This window comes from Castor canadensis, chromosome 7, assembly GCF_047511655.1.
Source record: "Castor canadensis chromosome 7, mCasCan1.hap1v2, whole genome shotgun sequence".
Lineage (NCBI taxonomy): Eukaryota > Metazoa > Chordata > Mammalia > Rodentia > Castoridae > Castor > Castor canadensis.
Window position 1 is genome coordinate 138,549,060 of NC_133392.1, and position 22,531 is coordinate 138,571,590.

Sequence of the window (22,531 nt, forward strand, 5' to 3'; positions counted from 1 at the left end):
CTCATTGGATCCACTGTACCTCCAAAGGCTTTGGAGCTAGACAAATCTGGAAAACATATGCATGCACCATGGTCCCGGGCAAAGCTGTTCTTGGTTTGTCAACCCTTTCACTGGGGCATTGTGAGGCCTTCAGCGAAAAGTACTCAGCTCTGTACCTGGAGCCAGGCTGGCTCACAGCAAGCAGCCATCTCCTTCCTTCCCAAGTATGGGGGAGGGGAGGGGAGGGAGGGGCCACAGAAGGATGCCCCACCCGCTCTTGCACACAGCACAGCACAGCACACACCGCCACCGCGGGTGCAGGTACAGTTTATTCTTCACAACAGAGAAATACAAAGAACAGAGGCGTTGTAATCCCTTTGTTTCTTGCCCCCTTTTTAGTGTTTTTCCCCCACATTTGATTTTTTTTTTTGAATGCAAACTTCTCTTCTGAAGTGTCTGAGGGGCATCTGCCCTCACCTCCCTGCCACCAAGATGCAGACTGAGAAGCCAACAGACTTGTTTTCTCTTTTTTAATAAGGTAACTAGTTCTAAATATGGTGGCCTGGAGGTCCCATAGAAAAAAGCAAAGGGGTGTTAACAGTATTTTAACAGCGTATTTACAAGGTAGTAACATGCGGACGAAAAGCTACAATACTGAGTATCGGACGACGCAAGTCAAACAAAGGGGTGGGGTGGGGGCAGAGACCCCCGTGGGAAAAGAAACCCCAGGAAACGTTAAACTGGTAAATCAATGGCGAGTTAAGGCTTAAAAAGTGTATAAAAATAACACAGTTAATATTCAAAACGGAACTCCAGATACAGAATATATAGATGAGTTTCTGTCTAGTTTTCTTTTTTTCCCAGGGGGACGTAGAGGGACTTCTCCGGGCTCTGTACATGGTTCCTATATACATGGACACGCATGGCTTTCAGATTGGGGTGTGTCTGTGGGGGCTGGGGGCAGGGTCTGCTCCTGGGACCCTCCTCCCCGAGGATCCCTTCCCTGCAGAGGGGCCTGGGGCCTGGGCTGGGGATTCCCCTTCCATGGCTGGGAAGACAACCCCTCCCTGGGCACTGTCCCCATCTGGAGGAAATTCTGGAAGGGGTTCTAGTCCCAGGCCTGCTCCCTCCTCATCCCCCTGCCCACAGTCTGGGGTGGCGGGAGAGAGGTAGCCGATAGGTTTCCTGGCCAGCACCGAGGTAGACTGGGGTGGTCTTCAGGGCAGCAGGGAGGAGCCAGGTCTTACCCAGCTCCTCCAACACAACTTCCCTGGGCCCGCCACCCAGCCATCACTGCACCCTTTGGTCCTGTGATCTCCCGGCCCCTCTCCTCTTTCTGCCTCTTGAAGCCAGGACAGCCCTGGTAGTGGCTGCACGCTCTGCTCAGTGAAACCCAAGGCACAGCTTGGGCAATTCAACTGGGCACCTGGGGCACACCAGCTGATTCCTGCCCCTCCCACCTGGGGGTCCCCTTTGCAGTCCAGAAGCCCAGGCCTGAGCCTTCCCTCAAGACCTGAGGCCATGGCCAGAGAAGGTCTCACGCTGCTCTCTGGTTCTCTGCATCCATCTGTCCAATTCTTTTAATTTCTCTGTCTAAGCAGCACCAACATCCTGGCCAATAAATATCTTTTTGTTATTTCAAAAAAAAAAATCTTAAAAAAACAAAAAACAGTGAAGCAAGTGAAGGGTGGGGAACAAAAAGAAAACCCAACAGACAGGTTCAAAGTGCTCTGAGATCGTCTTTGGATGCCACCAAAACAGTCCAAAATCTTGCAGGTGGCCTGGGCCGCCCAGGAGCAGGACCAGGCAGAGCTTCCGTGGACCAAGCCTTCTGGTAGGTTGGGAAAGTCGTGAGAGAGCTTGGTGGTTCCTGTAGGGCCCAAGTGGGAATCAGGCCGAGTGCTGCCTGGGTCTGTCTGCCAGTGGGCTGGGCCGGCCAGGTGGTGCAGCAGGTGGGCTCAGATGAGAGAGATTCGCACGGGGATGCCAGGAGACTCCGTCCTCTGGGGTGAGTGATGGCTCACCAGGTGCTCCACCACCGTGTGTTTGGACATATGCTTCATCAGGTAGGTCTCCTGTGGACAGGGGTGAGATGCAGAAACCTGTCACCCACCACTGGCAAGGAAGCAGGGAAGCTGTAGGTCCCAGAGTGGCCACTGGAGGGCTCTGGCAGGTGGGCCAGCTGTTGCAGCTGGTGGCAGCAGCTGCAGCTTTGCCACTCAGCTGTTCCCCCCTACAACCCCCCCACCCACTCCCGGCCTGGATTCTAGGGTTACAGCACTGCAGCCATGGAGAGTGCTGGCTGCCTTCCAAGAGCCCGAGTCTGAAGAATGCTGGCTGGTGGGCTAGCATTCGACCTGTTAGCCCACCTGTGACTCCCCAGGACCAGGCTAACAGCCCTTTACCAAGTGCTATATAGGGCTTTACCAAGTGTCCAGACTGGCTCCCTACATCTGGTTGGTATTTCCAGTGAGGGAAAGACAGGGGCCTGGGTTTGAGCCTAGTTTTGCCATTTCTTAGCAGTGGGACCTTGAACAAGTCATCGCACCCCTCCATGCCTGTTATTACCTCCTGTTCAACAGGGATGGGGCTGCTGCAGTGATATGGATAAAGCCCTCTGCATGCAGTGAGCGTTGAAGGGACCACTCCTTCCCCAGTCTCTACATTTCATTCCAGGTGGTGGCGAAGTCCTGACCTCTGCACTCCCTCACTTGATCCTCGTCAGGGGTAAAGCCAGGCTGGAGTCCCCTACTGCTCTGCTAAGTCTACCTTAAGGCAGCATAAATGGATGTTCGAGTTCCCAGGCCTTACACTAAGCCCCATCCTACACTAGCTCTGGCCAGTAATAAGGCATTACTCTGGGGCCCTGGCAGCCACTTCTGGGCCTCATACTTCAAGACGCTCAGAGTTGGACAGAGGAAACCCTCAAATGTGGCAAGGTGCCAGAGGAAGCAATCGGCAACATCCAAGCACAGCTATGCTTCAGTGAGCGCATTGGGGTATAGACATAAAGATATACTGACCCAGTAATATGCAGGATTCTTATTTGGGTCTTAAGATATAGTGCTATAAAAAAAAATATGGCATTCAAGAAACAAATGAGCAGGGTGCTGGGGCTCACACCTGTACTCCTAGCTACTTGGGAGGCTGAGATCAAGAGGACTGTGGTTTAAGGCCAGCTGGGCAAAGTAGTTCATGAGACCTCATCTCTAAAATAACCAGAGCAAAATGGACTGGAGGTATGGTTTAAGCACTTGCTTTGCAAGCATGAAGGCCTGAGTTCAAAACCTCACTTTCACCAAAAAAAAAAAAAAGAAAGAAAAAAAAGGCTAGATGTTTGATGATAAGGACTTTGGTTAATTAATTTAAGGTATTATAAAGGTATTATAGATGTGTTCAAAAAAGGAGTCCTTATCTTTAAAGACATGAAGTATTTACAAATGCCCTAATAGAAGATCTAGGTTTTACTTCAAACAGAAGGGGTATGGGTTTGCTGACAGTGAAGAGGCTTGTCAAGAGCTTGGGGTATGGGGCAAGGCAGGGATGGATTGAAGATCAGCAGCTGAGTGGGGCTGCCCCAGCTGCTTGGGGCCCTTGTCCTGCAGGTCTGTGCTCTCAGTCTCTCAACTCTCCTCTGCCCCTCAGACTCCAGGGAAAGGTAAATGTCGCACACAGCACTTGGCAAGTGGCAGCACTAGCTGGCATCTGAAAATGCTGCCTACAACCCTGCTAAAATCCACTTGCCCTTCCAGCCAGTGACACTCGGAAAAGCATCCAGACTCCTGAGCAGGGCCCCAGAGCCCATGAGACCTAGTTTTCCCTCACTTCCTGCTACACACATTTGTTCCACTCTCATGCTTGCACTCACTGCTCCCTACCTGGAGGCCCACGCGTCTCTTTCTCCCCCTCATTTAATTGTCCTTTAAGGCTTACACCAGAATGCCCTGTTATACTTTGGATCTGGAATGTTGCCCAAAGGACCATCTGTTAAAGGTTAGGTCCCCAGCCCACGGCACTGTTAGAAGGTGGTGGGACCTTTAGAGGCTCAGTGGAAGGAAGTTAGGTTATTGGGAGTGTACCTTTGAAGGGGAATATTGGGACCCTGGCCCTTCCTCTTCCTCTTTTGCTTCTGGCCGCTATAAAGTGAGCAGCTTGCTACACCACCTGGTCCCACCAGGATGTGCTGCCTCACCACAGGCTCAAAAGCAACAGAGCCAACTGACCATGGGCTAAAACCTCCAAAACTGTGAGAAAAAGAAACCATTCCTCTTTTTAATAAGCAGAAAGCTGCTTAGCACATGTTCCTTCTTTATATGACCTTCTCTAGATCCTTCCCAACTCCACTTTGTGCTCCTTGTTGCTGTTTCTTAAAGCTTAATTTTCCTTTAGAGGAGTGGCTGTTAATCAGAGATGATTTTGCTGCCCAAGGGACACCTGGCAGTATTTGGTGGTCTCAACTTGGGGAGGGTGTTGCCACTGGCACCTAGTGGATAGAGGATAGACGCTGTGTAACACTGTACTAGACACAAGACGGTACCCTATGACAAAAAGACACCCTGCCCAATGTCAGTGAGGACTAAAGTTTGAGAAACTCTGTTTGGAGCAGGGATCACATCTGCCACTAACGTTTATGTGTGCCATTACTTGTTTGATGTCTGTCTCCAACAGTATATTTAAACCTCCCAGGGGCAGGGAGGTATCCCTGGTTGTATCTCCTAATTCCTGAGTACCAGCACGGTGGTCAGTAGACACAAATGGAATAAGCCATTGTTCTGGCTAAGGTTTATTCAGCATAAACCCTATGAGTTCATCCATTTGACAAATGAGGAAATGGAGGCACGGTGGTCTCTCTGATGGAATTTTCCCACCCAGGGATGGGGGCTGGATGTTATGGATAACCTAATCTGGTGCTGCTCAGGCCTTCCCTGAGAGGAGGGTGGCTCTGGGCCACATAACTGTGCGCCCTGTGACAGTGATGGGAATCACAGCTGTCCCACCACAGAAAGGCCCTCCTCTCTCCTGGGCTCTGGAGCAGTGCCAGGTCAACCTGTCTGGAGGATCCTAGGCCCTAGGATCCTAGGCTAAAGGAGGTTGGGAGCTTGGCAGTCAAACATGGAAGCAGGCAGCTGAGCACTCACTCTGCCTGAGATCTTGGGGAGTCACCACTCACTCCCTCTGTCGGCCTCAGTTTCTCTGCCTGGAAAGCCAGCGTCAGTACATGCACTCACCGAGGTGTAGGCCCGCCCACACATGCTGCAGCAGTATGCCTTGGCATGCTTGATGGCATGAGCTGAGAGGTGGATCTGCAGAGAGGCGGAGTCCGAGTAGGCCCGGTAGCAGTTGGGACACTTGTAGGGCTTGTCCTTGTTGTGCTGGCGTTGGTGAGACTGTAGGAAGCACAGCGGGGGTCACAAGGCAGCCCCACCCCCTCTCATGCTCCCTGTGGGTGGAGGCAGGCAGGCACTCACTCACCTGGAGGTTGGAGAGCTGAGTGAAAGCCTTCTCACAGCCAGGATGTGGGCACTTGTAGGGTCTGTCTCCTGTGTGGATTCTGCAACAGCAGCCCAATGAGGTGGTGTCCCTCACACATACCCCCAGAATGTTCTAGGCCCTTCTAGGCCCTTGGCCGGCCTGGGCCACACTTCTGCCTGCAAGCCCTTCTGTCCCCTCCCACCCTTCCCAGTGCCCAAGAGTGAGCCCCAAGCAAGCTGGGGACTCCAAAGGCTACCACCTCTCCTTCCTTCTCTGGCCTCCTCTACCAGTCTAACAAGACCCTGTCTGTCCTCCACTGCTGCACCCAACCCCCACCAGCACCTATCCAAAGACCCTGCTCAGGCCTCACTCCCAACAGAGTTTGCTGCATTCTGCCCTCTTTTCTAACCCTCACCCTGCAGAGCCCCACTGAAAAGAGCACCATCCAGGCCTCCGTGCCACATGCCTCCTGCCTAAGGAGACGGCTCCCTTGACTCGGCCCCCGTCTGCGGTCTCCTCTCACGTCAGGCACATGTCCATGATGGTGACTTGGTTGTCTCAGAGACTAAGAGAGTGAAGGTTAGTGTGGCCCTGAAGCTCAGCCCCTCTGTGTCCCTGACGAAAGCTTCTTCTGCTCCCCCATTCCTGGGTCTCATTCTAGAGCTACTATCTATAACTGGGTGACAAATCACTGATTCCTCATCTGTAAAATGGGTATAAAAATACAGTCCCTGCCTCACTGGGCTTCATGAAGGCTACATGTGAGGGGCTTGGCCCAGTGTCGGCACAGTCAGCACTGACAAACGTTTCCCGATATCATTACTCATCCATTCAGCATCTACTGCATCAGGACCTGTGTGACTGGTGCCATGCTAGGCACTTGGAATCAGTAAGCAAAACAGACAAAAACTACTGCTTGCTACAAATGAACTGAACGTGAAATACATAAGGAAAACACATGCAGACGGTAGTGAGTACTATGGGAAGAAAGAAGGTGAGGGGGCCATGATGCCAGAGAAGGTGACAGGGCAGGCCCCATTGCAAAGGTGCCATTGGAGCAATGACTGGAAGGCTGATGATTGCTAGTGCCATCATCCTAGGCTCCAACAGCCCAGGTGGGGACAGAGCAAGGGCATCTGTAAGTAGAGCTCAGAAACCTGACACACAGAGCTGGTGGCCTTCCCTGCACTCCACACTCAGGCCTTTGGGCTAGGTCCTCAGCTTCTCTAAGTGACCTGTCCTGGCAAATCCTCTGTGCCGAGCAGGTGGGCAATGAAATGGCAGCTGGGCCTGAACCTTGGCTGCCCAGTTTGCTGATGAGCATTATTAAGAAGAGGGACATCCAGAACCAGCCAACCTGTGTCCTCTCCTGCCCTCCCATGCCTCCCCCATTTTACCTGCAGATGGGGCTTGTTCTGCCCATCAACCAACTCATCTAAAAACTACAGCCCCTCAGCCAAGCCCAGTGCTGATGTAGGAACACAGGCTCTTTGCTCAAAGAGCGCACAGCACTGGCTGCTGTTGTAAACATGGACAGAGTCAAATTCCTCTGTGTGCCATTCCAGTCCTTCATCCGGTAGCCTAGCCTCACCTCCCTGCTCTTACACACTCTATGCCTGGCCCAGAACTATTTCCCATGTGGCAACCACACTCGAGGATTCTCCCAATCACTGTGCCCCAGCTGTGCCCTTCCTCTGTCTACCCCAAATCAACTTATCCTTCCTGGTCATCAAAGAACCGAGCTCTGAGGAGCCTCCAGGCATCCCAAACCTCTGTGCATCACAGCTCCTCCTCTAGATTCTAGGCTCCACTGTCTATCTCCTCTACTAGATGGGGATTGCCCAGGGCAGGGGCAGGGGTGAGACCCTGGGGTCAGCCCACAGACTACCTAGACCTGCTGAGTGGAGCTGACCTGATCCCGAGAGCCCCATCCATCTGCACACGTGGGGACATCACCCCAGGTCCCTGCTCGGTTTCTGCAATGGAAGAGCCTAAAGGTCCCTTGGCCCAGCTCTTACTCATGCCAGCATCTCCTCCACTTCAGTCCATCCTGTCCCTCTCCAGACTGGGGGACTCATATAGTTGGGAGCAGGACATGCACTGCTTTTGTTTTAAATTCCACACCACCTCCCTCCCACAGTCCTCTCTTCCTACGGTGCTCAAGCCCCTCCTCCGGCCCGCTGAGCCCAGCCCCTCTGGCATCCCACCAGCAACTCTGGCATTCTGAGCTCTTCTCCACTACTAGCCCTCTGTCCAGACTGGGCCCGCCACCAGGCACACAGTTTCCCAGCTAACACCTGTTCTCCCTTTCCCAGTCAGCCTTCCCTGACACCCAGACTAGGTTAGAGCCCTGCAGCCCATCCTCAAGTGCCATATTCTTGCCCAGCAGTCGGCACAGGTGTTTATTCTGCCAGTGTTTGGTCACTGCTGACTCCTTGAGCAAGAGCTCCTTTGGGCTCATTCATCACCACCTCACTACTTCCTGCACAGGCGCAGCACAGAAAGGCCTCAATAAATAGCTGCAGACTGCATAAAGAAAGTGAATTCTTTCTCTCTTAACATCAATCACATACTACAGAAATACAATACACATAGTCAACTTCCATTCCTGAGGTGTGTTTTATGAGTGTTCGTTGACTGACTTACCAACAGTCCTCCAGGGATTTCAGGTCCTTCCTCAGGACCCAGACAAGCTCTCTTGACCAGCACACCGCCCCCTCCCACCCAAGTGCACCAACTGTGCAGTCTCCTCCTGGGGCCTCAGCCTCATCGTCTCCCTGATAATTTCAGCTACAGCATCAGCCACGGGGGTCTAGCCTTGTAATGATACTGTCTTCTTCTCTTTCCAGAATAGCGTCCCAAGCCCTTGCCTCAACTTTCAAGGCCCTGTCCATTCTGCCCTTGGTTTCCAAAGGCTCTTCCTAGTCACTCTCTTCCAGCCTCACATCTCACTACCATCCCCCAGCAAGCCTCTGAGCCTTCACACATGCCATTCCCCCAACAGAAATGCCTCCTCCCTCTGACTGGGGAGGGCAATGGATTTCAACATGACCCAGATGACCTTCCCCAACCTCTGCTTCATTGTTCCCTCTCTCATGGGCATCCTCACATCCACTAGCCTCCCTATCATAGAGGGACTGGGCTGGTGCAGAAAGGACTTGAGGGAACCCTTGGATGAATGAAGAGCCAGGCTACCTGTTCCCACTGGCCACACAGCTCTCATCTTCAGTCCCAAATTTCAAATCAGGTCCAAGCCCTCAATTCCTCACATGAGAATCTGCTTTCCAGGGTGTCTTTCTAATAGAGGGGGCATCTGTGGTGATAGGAAGCTCACCCAGATCCTTTTTCTCCTGCAGCACAGGGAAACTAAGCTGAACTGGTGCCCCTGGACTGCTCCTCCACCCTCAGGGCCCCTTGGGGGCCCCCAAGACTCACTCTGTGCTGTTGCCCAGCACCTCCACCCCCACGTGAGCTTCTCCTGCCACCTATATCCCAGCCCTTACCCTCCTTTTCCCCGACGCATGGGCTGCTCCTTGGTGCACCGTGCATGGATCCCACTTCCATCCCCACATGGCTGGGTGACCTTGGTCAAGTGACTTTGCCTTCTCAAGTCCCAATTTCCTTGTTTCTAAAATGGTGATAAAATCCAGGCACCTAAGGCTCAAGCTTATAATCTAGCTACCTGGGAGGCCAGATTGGAAGGATCACAGTTGAGGCCAGCCTGGGGAATAGTTTGCAAGACCCCATCTCAGAAAATAACCAGAGCAAAATGGACTAGAGGCATGGGTCGAGGGATAGAGTACCTGCTTTGCAAGTTCAAACCCCAGTCCCACCCAAAAAATAAATAAAAATAAAATGGGGATAGCAATAAAGATTGTAAGGAGTCTAAGGACTAAATGACTTTATACAAAGGGTGTTCATAAAATCTTTCGTAGTTAAACACATAAGTTTCTATTTAAGATAAATGATTTAATGTAGACTAAAAGAGGGAATTTATTCAATGTTTAAATGAAATTATTAAGAGACTCATTAGACAGGATAAAGTTATTACTCTCATTATCATTTTAACAATAATAAACTCCAGGTTCCCTTTTCTTCTACTTCTCAGGTCTTTACTCCACTACCGAATGGCTTCAGGCATCTTTCTAACTAAACCAATGGCAGACATAGTGAAAGTTAACATTCATCGAGATGATTCCTCTCTGCGGCATTTTCCAAATTCATAACCTTAGGAAGAAACAACTTCACACGCGTAAGGACTCACGGACACCTTGCATAGTGCAGCACCTTAATGGGGAAGGCACACATGAGTACTTTGATAAGGAGTCATTATTATTATCAGACTCCAGAAAACAAAACAACACTGTTCTCTGCTGCTGTTATCATTATACATGTACATAACATCATACAGTCAGGAAAAGAAACAAACACAAAACACACTTTGTACCCTGAATAAACAAACAAATGCAGAGTCACTCTGTCTGGCACTAGGTTCCACAAATAGATACAACTACAAGTCCTTTCCTATAATTTTCTAACCCTGTCCTGAAACAATTTTATCCCTGACGTTCACATCATATCTGTAGACATGTGATGACTCTTATACACATGCTAATCGCCTGAGACAACTGCTGGTTTCCCACCACAGGTAGGCTATAATAGAGAATGGTTTGTTTATTCTCTGTATAAATCATATGGTATTTGTCATTTAGAGGGATGCCCTTCTGAAGTCTGGACTTGTGCAACACTTTGCAAGTCACCTACTTTTCTCTGCATGTGCCTTCCTTGCACAAAGCAGGTCCCCCTAGATGTTTGGGGTTCACCACTAACCTATATCCTCCATCAGTGTTCACAGGCACAGGGTTCTTGCCTCCAAGGCAGATCCTGCTCCGCCTTTTTCTAACTCTATTACTTGACCAGGGCTGGCTCTGCTTTGGACTTAACTTGACCTTCTTTCAGCCCCTTCACTAGTGGCAGTAGCCTTGGGAAGATGATTTGATTAATTACAGGATCTAATTGTCTGTTTCTCTGCTAAGGAATAGAAAAACATGACAGGGTCTGTGCCAAATAGCAAAGAACAGGAATCTGGTTGCTTTCTTAGGTTTGGCTTTTTTATTTGTTTGTCCAAAGGATCCTGTGAATTAGGGGCATTTGGGCCACTCAGCTCTTTGGCACTAGGTTAGGACACATTGCTGTAATTGTATGTGCCAGGGCCTAGTGACTTATAAATTATCTTCCAAATGTTGATCGAATCCTCTTATGTTGTTTGGTTGACTGCCATTAGGAACTTAAGTCACGAAAGAGAGAGAGAGAGAGAGAGAGAGAGAGAGAGAGAGAGACAGAGAGAGAGACAGAGAGAGAATATGAGAGGGAAAGAGAAAATGAGAGGGGGAGGAGGGATGAGAATTATCCCGCAAGATTCATGAGTCTCCGCTCTAGAGCAGCCAACTTGGCAAAGAGGAGTGCTAACCCAGGTCAGGGAGCAGGATTGGGTGAAACTGATTTCACTGTGGCTAATTTCCATTTTCTAAAGAGCATATGAGAAAACCTGTTTTTTCCTTTGATAATCCTTAATTTAGGAAGCTATATTTAACAATATATTTAACAAAATATGGTATAGTAAACTCCTTCAACAGTGACTTGTTCCAACTAATCCTTCAGAATTCATGGTGGGGAGGCTATAAAAATTTAACATAGATATGCACTAATACATTATTAAGGAAATTGAAAAAATAATTCTATTGAAAACAACATATATAATTGGCCTCGTCTATAAAGAATAATTACTAAAAAATACTCAAAGAGCCTTTAGTGAGATTCTTTTCACAATCATTAGTTCTGTAAATATGTTCAATATGAATCTTTCTTCCTTTCTAACTAGATATAATTGGGTAAATCAAGTTTGTAACCATGACCATGCCAGACATGTCACACTTAAAGACAAATCTCATTTAATTACGAATGACAAGTCTGATAGGATGGCGCTTCAAATGTGAGGATGGGGCCTCCCCAGGCCTCTGGCAAACAACTGCACCTGTTCCATGTCTGTAGAATCCCAGCCTTAAAAATTTACCTTGAAAATTACCCAAAGGTAATTTTTTAAAAAAAAAATTAATTCCTCTCTTCCAGGAGCATTGGCAAACCTGAGGATTCTCCAAAAAAGGGTACTCTGTTGCCACATCTGGCAGAGGTTAATTAGATGGTTCTAAGTTCCTGATCCCTGATAATATATATATATATATATATATATATATATATATATATAATTACACACACACACAAGCAATTAAAATTCTGACCCAAGCCAAGCACGGTGGCTCACGCCTGCAATCCTAGCTACTCAGGAGGCAGAGATCAGGAGGATCACAGTTTGAAGCTGCCTGGGCAAATAGTTCACATGCCCCTATCTTGAAAAAAACCCAACACCAAAACAGGCTATTGGAGTGGCTCAAGGTGTAAGTCCTGAGTTCAAGTCCCAGCACTGCAAAAAATTAAAAAAATTCTGGCCCAGGGGCTTTACAAAGTCTCCTGACAGCAGTTTCACTGTGTAGCCTTTGTCTCAGGCTGCAATTCTAAAAACTATGCAATTAGGAGGACTTTGCTTATTAACCAATATCAAGTTACATACACCCATGTACACAGGGCTGGCCAAATTTTTAAAAATGACAATTACTGAAATTGCTAAAACAAACTACAGCCATGCCTTAGAAGGTATGGGAATGAGGAACTAGACTGACAGCTTGCCCTGCAGCCATTCTGTCATTCACTCTTACTACTAAACCTGCCTATTATGCCCCAAAGTCAAAGAAACAAACAAAGTAAAACATTTTGTATCTAGGACAAGGGCGCTAAAGACAATAGAGATAAATGAATAACTAATAACAATGCAAAACCAGGGTTCTCTGGTATAGTATGAGTGCTTCAGTAAGTTACAAATGTGACAGCAAAACAATTCTCTCAGCTGTGCAAGGTGGCTCACCTTCATAATCCCAGCTACTTTAGGAAGTGGAGATGGGGAGAACTGCATTTCAAGATCACCCAGGCAAAAAGTTAACAAGAACCCATCTCTATCAATAAAAAGCTTGATGCAATGAAGTGTGCCTATCATCCTAGCTATGTGGTCCAGCCTAGCCTGGGAAAAAACAATGTGAGACCCTTTCTGAAAAGTAACTTAAAAGCAAAAACCTGTTCTCTCCCTGACTTTGTCCACACTGATACTGGCAAACACACGAGCATGCATTCAGAGACGACAGTCATTGTGTGAACAAACTGCTTCCTCCCCTCTGAACAGATGAACTGCAACTGTGGACCCCTTTTCTTTTGCTTCTTTAAATACCTATGGTATATCTATTTGGTGGGAGAGTCTCTCTGATATGTATACTCTCTTGAACAAACTTTTCTTCCCTTAAAGCATTTATTTCTTTGAGTCTCCTTTTCACACATTCAGTTCAACTGTAAGCCTCATGAGGCAGGGGTTTTTGTCCATTTTGTTCCTGGCTGTATCCTAAGCACCTACAGCATTGTCTGGCATAGCGTAGGAGCTCTGTAAATATTTGTTAAGTGGATGAATAATATTCTCTATAGCAATTAGTTCTACTTATTCCACAAATACTTAACAAATGCTTAAATGCTCTTACGTGCCGCACACTGGGATTTAGAGGTGAAGGACAGCAAGCCCTCGCCTTCAAGAGCTCCCAGTATATCACGGGAAGTGGAAAATACACAGGTTAGTGCACAAGAGCCCACTGATGCTGTGGTGGGGATGCACAGGGCCTGTGGGAAGACAAGAGGCCAGGCCCCATACCAGCTGGGGGGACCAGTGGGCCTACCAAGAGGAAGCCGGATTGATGGCTAGGAGACGGCCAGGTGTCAGGAGAGGGTAGAGACACGACGTGTGCAAACACCTGGAGGTGAGAAGGGTGTAAGGTAGTGAAAGCTGAGGTTCGGGCAGTTTCATACATGGCCACCAAGGTCCACTAAAGGAATTTGGTCTTGACCCTGGGAGCAACAGGCACCTAGAGGACTCTGTCCTTCCTTGCAGCAGGTCCAGGCACTAGAACACAGGTGAGCTTGAGGGGCTGCCCTCGGGCAGTATCGGGCAGGCTCCTACCTGGTGTGCTGCTGTAGGTGGGAGAGCTGTCGAAAGGACTTATCACAGTAGGAGCAGTGGTAGGGCTTGACGCCCAGGTGGATGCGCAGGTGCTGGGCCAGGTAGGAGGCGTTGGCAAAGGACTTCGAGCAGTGCGGGCACTTGTGGGGCTTGGCCTCTGTGTGCGACTTGGAGTGGATCTGCATCTCAGACTTGGTGAAAAAGGTCAGCGGGCATACCTTACACCTGTGGGATAAGAGGCAAGCTCATAGCCCTTGCGGAAAAAAATGCCCCCGACACCTGTTGTACATCTCTGAGGAGACCTTCTACATCAGAGTCACCCTGGACATGGGACAGATACTGCTTATGAAGAGCTAGGGAGCACAGGCCACCAGGAAAGATAGGGAGAAGGCTCTCGGCCCAGGCACTCTCTGGTCTGGAAGCTCTAACCTGAAGAGCAGGTCTACATTCGTAAGGAAGACAGGCCCAGGAGGCCAGTCCAGGGAGGGTTTGCTCGCCATGGCCATACCCATGGTCCTGGGGGAGGGGGCTCTCCCACACTACGTAGTCCCCACCTTGGCTGTAGGTTAAAATCCTCAGGGAGCTTCCTACAAGAACTGACACCTGATCCCCCATGCCCAAGTCTTAAAAAATTAACTCAGACTTTCGGGCCCTGGCAGCAGCATGTTTTGTAAGCTCTTTGGATGACTCTAACGTGACCAAGGCACTGCTTAAAAGGAGGAGGAAACAGACTCTCAACACTCAAGACTAGAAGGGGTGCTTCCAACCACAGACTACCAGTGAAGGAGCCAAGGCTCCATTTCCCTACCCTCCTCCTCCCTCGTGGTCCTGTACCCTCAGCCCCTGGGGTACCTCTTTTTAGCCTTGAGCATGAGTCTCCACCCCAAGTCCACCCAGACCCCATCCCAAGACGACCCTCACCTGTATGTCTTGCCCTCCTTGGCAGTCTCACCCGAGGCCAGGATGGGGTAGGGTACGACAAGGACAGGGGGACCCCCCGGGTTCTCTGCCTTAATCTTTTTGCGGCCGCGTTCAGACTTGGGAGGGCCAAGCAAGCCATGGCCCTGGATTGTCTTGATGGAGTCCAGGAGGGGGGGGCTGGTGATCCCTGAGATGAGGGTAGGGGACGAGGCGATGAGGCGGCTCTGGCTGGTGGTGGTAGGTGTGGATGGGGTGCTGGTACCCGTGCCGGTGCCGGTGCCAGTGCCGGTGCTTGACTCAGATGTACTCACAGCCGGAGTCCTGGAGGAGAGCCCCAGACCTGGGAAGACGCACAGATTAGAGGGGAGAGTGAGGAGAGCTACAGAGGCCTGCTCAGCCCGGACTGCCTGACTGTGTGACTCTTGGCAGGTCACCCTGCCTCTCTGAGCATCCTCTTCTCATGCTTAAATTATTACTCAGAGGTAACTAAATGAGAGCTCGTGTGTGTGTAAAATGCCTTAGATAACTTAAGACTAAATTGCATTAAATAAAAGCAGCACTTTAGGGGCTAGGGTATAACTCAGTGGTAGAGCACTTGCCTGACATGCATGTGACCCTGGGTTCCATCTTTAACGTCACAAAAAATAAGAGGCACACAGAAGTAACTCCAGCTAGAGAAAAAAATCTGAGGCACAAAGATGTCCACTACTATTTATTTATAACAACACCTGAAATATGCAATAAAAGATGAAGATCAGACCTATTATGTGGGTCATTATATTAAAAGAGCAACAAAAAGTGTGCAGTGATGAACTGGGGTGTGACTCAAGTGATAAAGCACCTGCCTAGTAAGCACAAGGCCCCAAGTTCAAATCCCAGTATAAGAAAGAGAGAGAGAGAGAGACATAGAGGAGAGAAGGAAGAAGGAGAGAGGGAGGGAGGGAGGGAGGAAGGCAGGAAGGAAGGAAGGAAGGAAGGAAGGAAGGAAGGAAGGAAGGAAGGAAGGGAGGGAAGGGAAGGAAAATTAATCTGTGCATCGAGAAAGATAACACCCAGAACTGACACTAGTATGTTTTGTGTCACACACTGGTAACAGAAACGTACACTTGTGCAGCCTTCAGGGAGGGCAGTTTGGCAACAGCCATTAATATTTTAAATATAACATTTGACTAAGCAATTAACTCTACTTCTAGAAACCGACCAAAGAGAAATACTCGCACACGGGTGCAAATATCTGTGTGCAGAGCCCTCCATACAAAATTGTGATCGGACAAAACTGGACATAACCTGCTTGTCTCAGCAGGGGCTACGAAGCAGATGTGGGGCCTCCTCTCAACAGAGCACAGCACAGCCACCGCAACAAGATGGCTGGGATGCTATGACAGAAAGGCAGACACCATCATGGGCTGTGGGGTGAGAAAAGCAAACCACAGCCATTCTGAACCATCTATTCTAAAACACACCAACTACACACATTCACATGGACAAAGTCTGACCAGAGAAGATCAGAGAAAAGACATGCTAAACTGCTAACTGCCATTCTCTTTAGGGAGGGAGGGAGAATTTTTTGTTAACATGAGATTTTCATGCTTTGTCTATCCACTTCTATATTATTTGAATCTTTTACGTGGTGAATTCATCCATTTTTTAAACATCTGATTAAAGGATAAAATAAACTATAGAGAAAATATATAGGACTAAGGCTAATTTTTTTCTCCTTTTAGTTTGTCTGTAATTTCTAAATTTTCTATAACTAGGCTACTATCTTTTACAATAATAGGTGCAATAAATGTGTTTGTGATAGAATGGTAAGTAGGAAAAAAGCAAGTTAAGACATAGGTATGGCCCTCCCTGCCATGCAAGCTCAGTAAAACAAACATGCATATTAAAAAGCAAACAAAAAATATGGAAAAGGAAAGAAATGGATCAAAAGACTCACTAAGATTCTAGGCTAGGAACTGGAGAGTATGAGTGATTTTTTTTTCTTAGCTTTTTTTTTTCAAATTTCCCTTAATATGCTTATATTACTTTTTTAATATTACTTTTATAATGAAAAAATACATTTAATAAGATTATAATAACAGAAGATGTGCAGAGTGCAGCTGGGGCCAGGCGAGCTCCCCAGGCCCCACAATTCTTGGGCGGCTTTAAGAGAAGGAGAGAGAAAGAGAGGGAAAGACTGAGAGAGAGGCACTTGGGTTGTGTGGTGGCAGAAGGGAGCCATAGTCACAGGAGGAACTGACCTGGCCACACTGGTCTGCTGAGAAAGCCCGCCCGCCAGGCTCTAAGGAGGGTATCAGAGAGCTCCAGCCCCGATGCCTCCACAGGATGTTCCCCAGCACCCCACCCTCAATCTAGCCAGGACTGAGCTCCTTGATCCCATCCTGGTGCTCCCCAAGTATCCCACATACCCTCTATCCCCTTGCCCCCTGCATCCTGTCCAGCTCCAGGCCTTTCTACTCTTCCATCTCACTGCACCTCAGATCCATCCACTTCTCCGTGTCCCCTGCAACTGCAAGGCCCACCCCACCACCCTTTCCTGAAGGTCTCCCTGTTTCCATGCTGGTACCCAAAACCCAGTCCCTACCTTGCAGCTACATTCAGCTTTCTAAAGTAAAACCTGAGCGATTCCCTCCCTTACTTAAAATCCTTCCATGGCTCTCTCCTACCCCAGGGTGAAGTCCCAACTGTTTGACGGGGCCCACAGGGCCTTTCATTACCTGGTGTCTGCTTCCTCTCAGCAGAATCAGATATAGAAACACTTAAGACCTAGACTCAGAACCACACGGTCTGCCCTGCCTCTTACTAGCCAAGAAACCTTGGTTTCATATAGCTTAATCTTTTTCTGCCTCAGTTTCCTCATCTGTTGAAAAGAGACATTAGAGTAAATCACATGAAACTGTTTTATTTGTAAATCAAAACAGTCCGTTGTTCCACCCGGTACTACAGCACCCACTTCACATGGCTTCTGGGAGTAATGAGTATTAATAACTCATGAGGGGCTAACTGGAGTCTGCTGCAATTATCACCACCGTCACCCATCCTCCTCTTCCTTCCTACAATACTCCCTTCACATGTGTGGTTCCCTCATCCTGCTCCAGTTCTCTAGTTTGTCATCAACCTTTCCTTGCATTTTTGTCTCCTCCAAGGAAGTCTCCCCCAAATCTGGATTCCCAGGTTTTCTAGGTTGATTTGGTTTTCTCAGTAACCCCTCCCCACCCACCACAGTGACCCACCCTGGTCCTGTCCATTGGAGAAAGGAAGTCCTCCTGATCCAGGATCCAAGGAGGTCTGAAGGCTGTGGCTAGTCCCATCAGCAACTAGCCAGGTCCTACCCTCATCCAGTCCCCACCTAGGCCAGCCCCCAGCCCGACTCCCCTTCTCTGCCCAGTCCTCATAAGCTCTTTTCCCAGGCCACGCCCCCTCTGCTGCCGCACGTCTCCACCCACTCTTGGCTCCGCCCACTCTGCTAGCCAGCTCCAGCCAACTACCTGTGACAGTGCTGGTGGCCGGTCGTGCATGCAGCGCCACGTCGGGCTGCGGCACGGACTGCGGGTGCAGCCCGGGCACCTGCTGCAGCTTGGGCAGCGACATGACAGCCTGGCTGCTCTCGGCGGGCGCCGGTGGCACTAGCAGAGGCTGCTGCGACGAGGCCGACGTGGGCGGCAGGTGAGGTGGCCGGATCTTCTCTGCCATCAGTTGTTCTTTGATCTTGTTAATCAGAACCAGGTTGTCCAGCTACAGAAGGGAGAGGAACTGGGCTGAGGGGGCTTGAGGCACACCTCGCCTCTCCCTGGGCCTCTGGTTCACCCACAAGCCACAAGTCCCTCGCTCCACAAGCCAGGAACCCCTGGTCCCTCAAACTACAAGCTTCTTTCCCCACAAGTCATGTCAAAACCCTGGCAAAGCAAAGTAGCTCCAATGGGGAAGCCAGCTAGAAGGACAATGAGGGTCTTACCTGGCTGGGCATGGTGGGAGGAGGGGGCCAGAAGTAGGGGTTGTTAAATCGAGGCTCAGCCATCCTGTGGGGAGAGAACGACTGTCACCTGGAAGTTCACATCAGCTATGCTCACTCAAATGAGGACCAGTGTCTAGGGACCCTGTCCCCTTGAGGCCCTCAGCCCTGCAGCAGAGCAGGCCCAAGGAATCACATATCCAGGTGAAAAGTCTGGAATTCAGTGTCTTCCTCAGTGGACCCCAGCAGGGAAAGGTCTCATCCAGACCAGAGAACTCCCAGCCTTCCCCCACCCCTTCCATTACCAGGATGCTGGCAGACCAATATCTAACCCCCAGGAGGACCCTAAGGCTGCAAAGCCACCCGCATGAACCCATGGATTCCACAGAACCACAACCCCCCATCACCACCAACCCAGAGATAAACTGGAGGGTCCTGGAGTAACACAGTGAATGGCCACAGAGCAAAAGCAACTGCCCACTTCCAATCCCTGTCCTTCTGCCCTGACCCTTCAGAAACTGGGGATACCAGATACAGCCTTTCTGAAGGGAAGGACAATTTGCAGAGACCCAAATGATCACTGTCCTTTGCCCTGGAACATTATCTTCAAGAACAGGCATGTGTAACATTTGACCTATAAGGATGTGCATAAGAATGCTGTGCTGAGGAGGAGTTTGGGGAGGCCTGAGGCTGGGGTAATTTGGGGCTCTGTAGCAAAAGTGTGGTAATCTTATGGTGGCCCTCACCTCTGGCAAGTTCCATGGCAGGCCTGTGCAGTTAGAAGGCCTTCTCAATGAAAGCAGTATAAAAGGACAGGCCTTCAGGGCTGTCTCAGTCCTCCAGAGGTTTGAGTCTTCTGTGATCCTAGAGTAAGTCAACAAGTGACTTACAGGGATTGTGCTACACACAGGGATTCCAGTAAGTCTTGCTCCCTACTGAGTTTCTCTTAAGTCTCTCTTGCAGAAATTACTTACCTACCTGGTATGGTTGCATAAGTAAAAATGTTTCAGAGGAAAGGTAAAAATAAAGTGGCTTCAACCTCTTTTTCTGGCCCTATAAACTTGAGAAGTCCCTATGGGGACTGTAGGCATAGAGTGTCAGGAGAAACCCCTCCATGAGAACATGATCTAATCTGAACATCTTAAGAACAAACTTGTATACAAATTATCTCTTGTAACTTTTTCCTTGAAAAGGAGGCAGAAAAAGAATGATTATTCCATTTTATAGGTGAGGAAACTGAAGCTTGAAGAGAATGGAAAAAGAGAGCTGTCCCACACCACAGGGCTGGGGTGCCAGGTTAAGAATAGAAATCAGATTTTCTCAAGCTGATGATCCCTGTGGGGAGTCTGTGCACACCCTAGTCCTTGTAGAGCACATATCACCATGCAAATAGCTCAATGCCTACATGTGTCAGTCCTTAACCCTTCACTGCTATCCTGGAGCCAGTTTGGTCTAAGCTTGGCTAAGCTAGAGGTCAGAATAACCTCCCCTAGGCAGCCTAGGCAACTCCTACCCTCTATCAGCCTCCTGTTCCTCCCACCCACAGGCACCAGGATGCTCTTCCCTCTGTCCATCCAAACCCTGCCAATCTATTATAGACCAACACAAGAAGCATTTCCTGCCTGGAGTTCTGACTGCTCCAGATCCCTGGGTTCTCTTTTCCCAGAAAAATCTCAAAATAATAACAGCAAGGAGGCTCCAAGTTACCAAGTGCCTACCTGGTGTCAGGCTACACTGACACTGAAAGGCAAGTACTCTCATCATCCCCATTTTGAAACTCAGGAAATGAGAAGTTCAGAGAAGTGGAGTGACTTGATCAAGGTCACACAGCAAGTAAGCAGACAGCTGTGACTCCACTATGATCTGACTCAAAGCCCAGTGCATGGGTCCCCCGGCTGCTCAGGGCAGGACAAAGCATCTGACTGTAGGCTTATGGGTATGTCCTGCCTTAGGATGGCACGGTTGTGACCCCATGGGTGGCACAAGGTAGGACTTGGGAGACAGGAGATTAGGGGGCTGACCCAAGGGAGCCTGGGAGTTGGGTTCACCTGTTTTGTTCACCTGGGTATCCCCAGCATGCAGACCCACAGATTATCAATGTAAACTGCATGAGAGAATGAAAAAATGAAGGAGTAAGAATGTAATTATTTTAAAGACACAAGCTTATGTTGCTGCTCGGTGTAAAAGCTCTTCTATGTCCACTGGCATGTTCTTCAGAAACCCAGGCAAGCAGGGAAGAATTTTTACCCCCATTCCACAGAGGAACAAGCTAGGCCAACAGTGAGGCGCCCGGCTCAGCCCACAGGGACGAGAAGCAGGAGACAGCACTGTGTTGTTACAATGGCAGGCATCAGCTCCTTAAGCTCAGTTTTCCTTGTCTATAAAATGGGGCGAATGGACTGCCTTGCCCTGATCCTGAACTGTGTTCACTGCACTGGGCTGCTCCTCCTCTTCAATTCAATGCCAAGTTTAAGCTTTCCAGGGTCCCATAGCTGGGGTAGAGCATCCTCTGTCATTTTAGGCCCTGGACAGGAAGGGACCACCCCCTAACCTAGGTGGGGAGCCAGACTAGCCTGCACAGCCCCTGCCTGATTTTTCTGCACCCTTCTCTGGCTGGTCCTGGGGAGTTTAATGACTCAGTCAATAACCCTGGCCTACTATATGCCAGGGAGGGGCCAGGGCTAAGCATTTCCTGAGCTGTGTGAAGCATCAGGGACATTGCTGGTGCTCACCAGCAGCCTGTCACATGAATCTCATGTGCTTCTAAGGTGAGTATTCCCTGTACATGCCTGGGCCCTGCACAAGAGGGTGGACCCTGGGGAGAGGCAAGGAGATGACCAGAGCCAGGCTGCTCAGACCTGGCACAGAGAGAGGGTGGAAAGCAAGAGAAAGGCACCGTCAGATGTGTGGTCAGGACAGGTGGATGAGGCCAAAGGCTGCTCCTGGCAGAGGTTAACAGTTGAGCAGAGGCAAGGAGATGGAAAAGCTCATGGGAATCTTGGGACAGCGATCACACCTAGAGCCAGATAGTGGTGAAATGGTGAAGGCCACCTGGGCCAGTGGGCAGGCCCTCCAATGCCATGCTAAGATGTTGGGATGGGGTGTTGGGGTCAGAAGGTACCAGGAGCATGCAGGCCAGAGAAGCAATGAAGCAGAGGGGACGCCATGGTCAGGGGAAGCATGAGTGCCAGGTGGGGCTGGGGTTGAGCGTCCATGCCCAGTAGGCAGAAAGACAGGAGGGCAATCAGGCAGAAGAGACAAATGGGGCAGGGTCTTGCACACCAGAAAGAGCTGAGAGCTTCAGGCCTCAGCCCTGACCCTTGCAGTGAGACCAACAAGTTATCATTTGGGTTTTTATTCTAAAAGATGAAGAAAGTTGAATGAGTGGACGAATGACAAGGCTGGAGCTGCTCGGGAAACAGCTTCCTGATGACAGCTGGCTGGTCTATCTGTCCAACCATCCATCCATCCATCCCAGACACATCTTCTGGACCAAATCAGGGACCAGTACTGGGGAGCCTGAGGGAACCAGGAAACACCCTGCTTCCTAAGCTAAGCAGAAGCAGCAGACAAGTGACCTGTAGGCTTCTGGGAGAGCTCCCACCATGAGCCTTACCACCCACCTCCCCTGGTCAGAGGTGATAGACTGCCTTCCGTCCTGTCCCCCACAGCTGCCTTGCCATCTGGGCCCTTGCGGCACTTCCATGTCTGGGCTTACCTTCTTGGTCTCCTTCACAACTTCCCAATCCTTGCCCCCCACCAGCTGGGCTACTCAGGACGAGGGAGGAGCCTCCCCTCTCCCCAGGCAGCCTCTACCCTCTGAGACCTTAAGAACAGGCCAAGCCCAAGCCTCCATCTTCAGCCCAGAACCCTCTTTGGGACTCAAGCCCAGCTCTTCAGATGCCCCATCCCTCCCCCTGGCTAGCTTACAGGCTGCTCAGCCTCAGCAGGCCTGTGCTAGCCTTGGCCTTCACGTGTGGGGTGCCCCTCCTCCAGCTGCCCCATTTTCTAAGCAGGACATCCACCTGCCCAGACGCTTGCCACAGATGCAGTGATCTGCAGCACTCCCTACCCCCCAGCTCAGACCCGCCACC

At 49.8% G+C, this 22,531-nt stretch overlaps 1 protein-coding gene across 7 annotated transcripts in view; it reads right to left on the reverse strand.

Moving 5' to 3' along the window:
- Positions 1-495: 495 nt before the first annotated feature.
- Znf362 (zinc finger protein 362) overlaps positions 496-22,531 on the reverse strand; it is a 36,341-nt gene continuing 14,305 nt past the window's right edge. For all 7 annotated transcript variants that reach the window (XM_074080653.1, XM_074080649.1, XM_074080651.1 and 4 more), the window contains 7 exons: positions 18,441-18,504; positions 17,974-18,220; positions 14,483-14,822; positions 13,562-13,786; positions 5,452-5,530; positions 5,208-5,366; positions 496-2,054 (listed from right to left, as the gene is read on the reverse strand). In XM_074080653.1, the coding sequence (XP_073936754.1) occupies positions 1,938-2,054; positions 5,208-5,366; positions 5,452-5,530; positions 13,562-13,786; positions 14,483-14,822; positions 17,974-18,220; positions 18,441-18,503 (1,230 nt within the window). In that variant the 5' untranslated portion in view covers position 18,504 and the 3' untranslated portion in view covers positions 496-1,937. The remainder of the gene's footprint in view (positions 2,055-5,207; positions 5,367-5,451; positions 5,531-13,561; positions 13,787-14,482; positions 14,823-17,973; positions 18,221-18,440; positions 18,505-22,531) is intronic.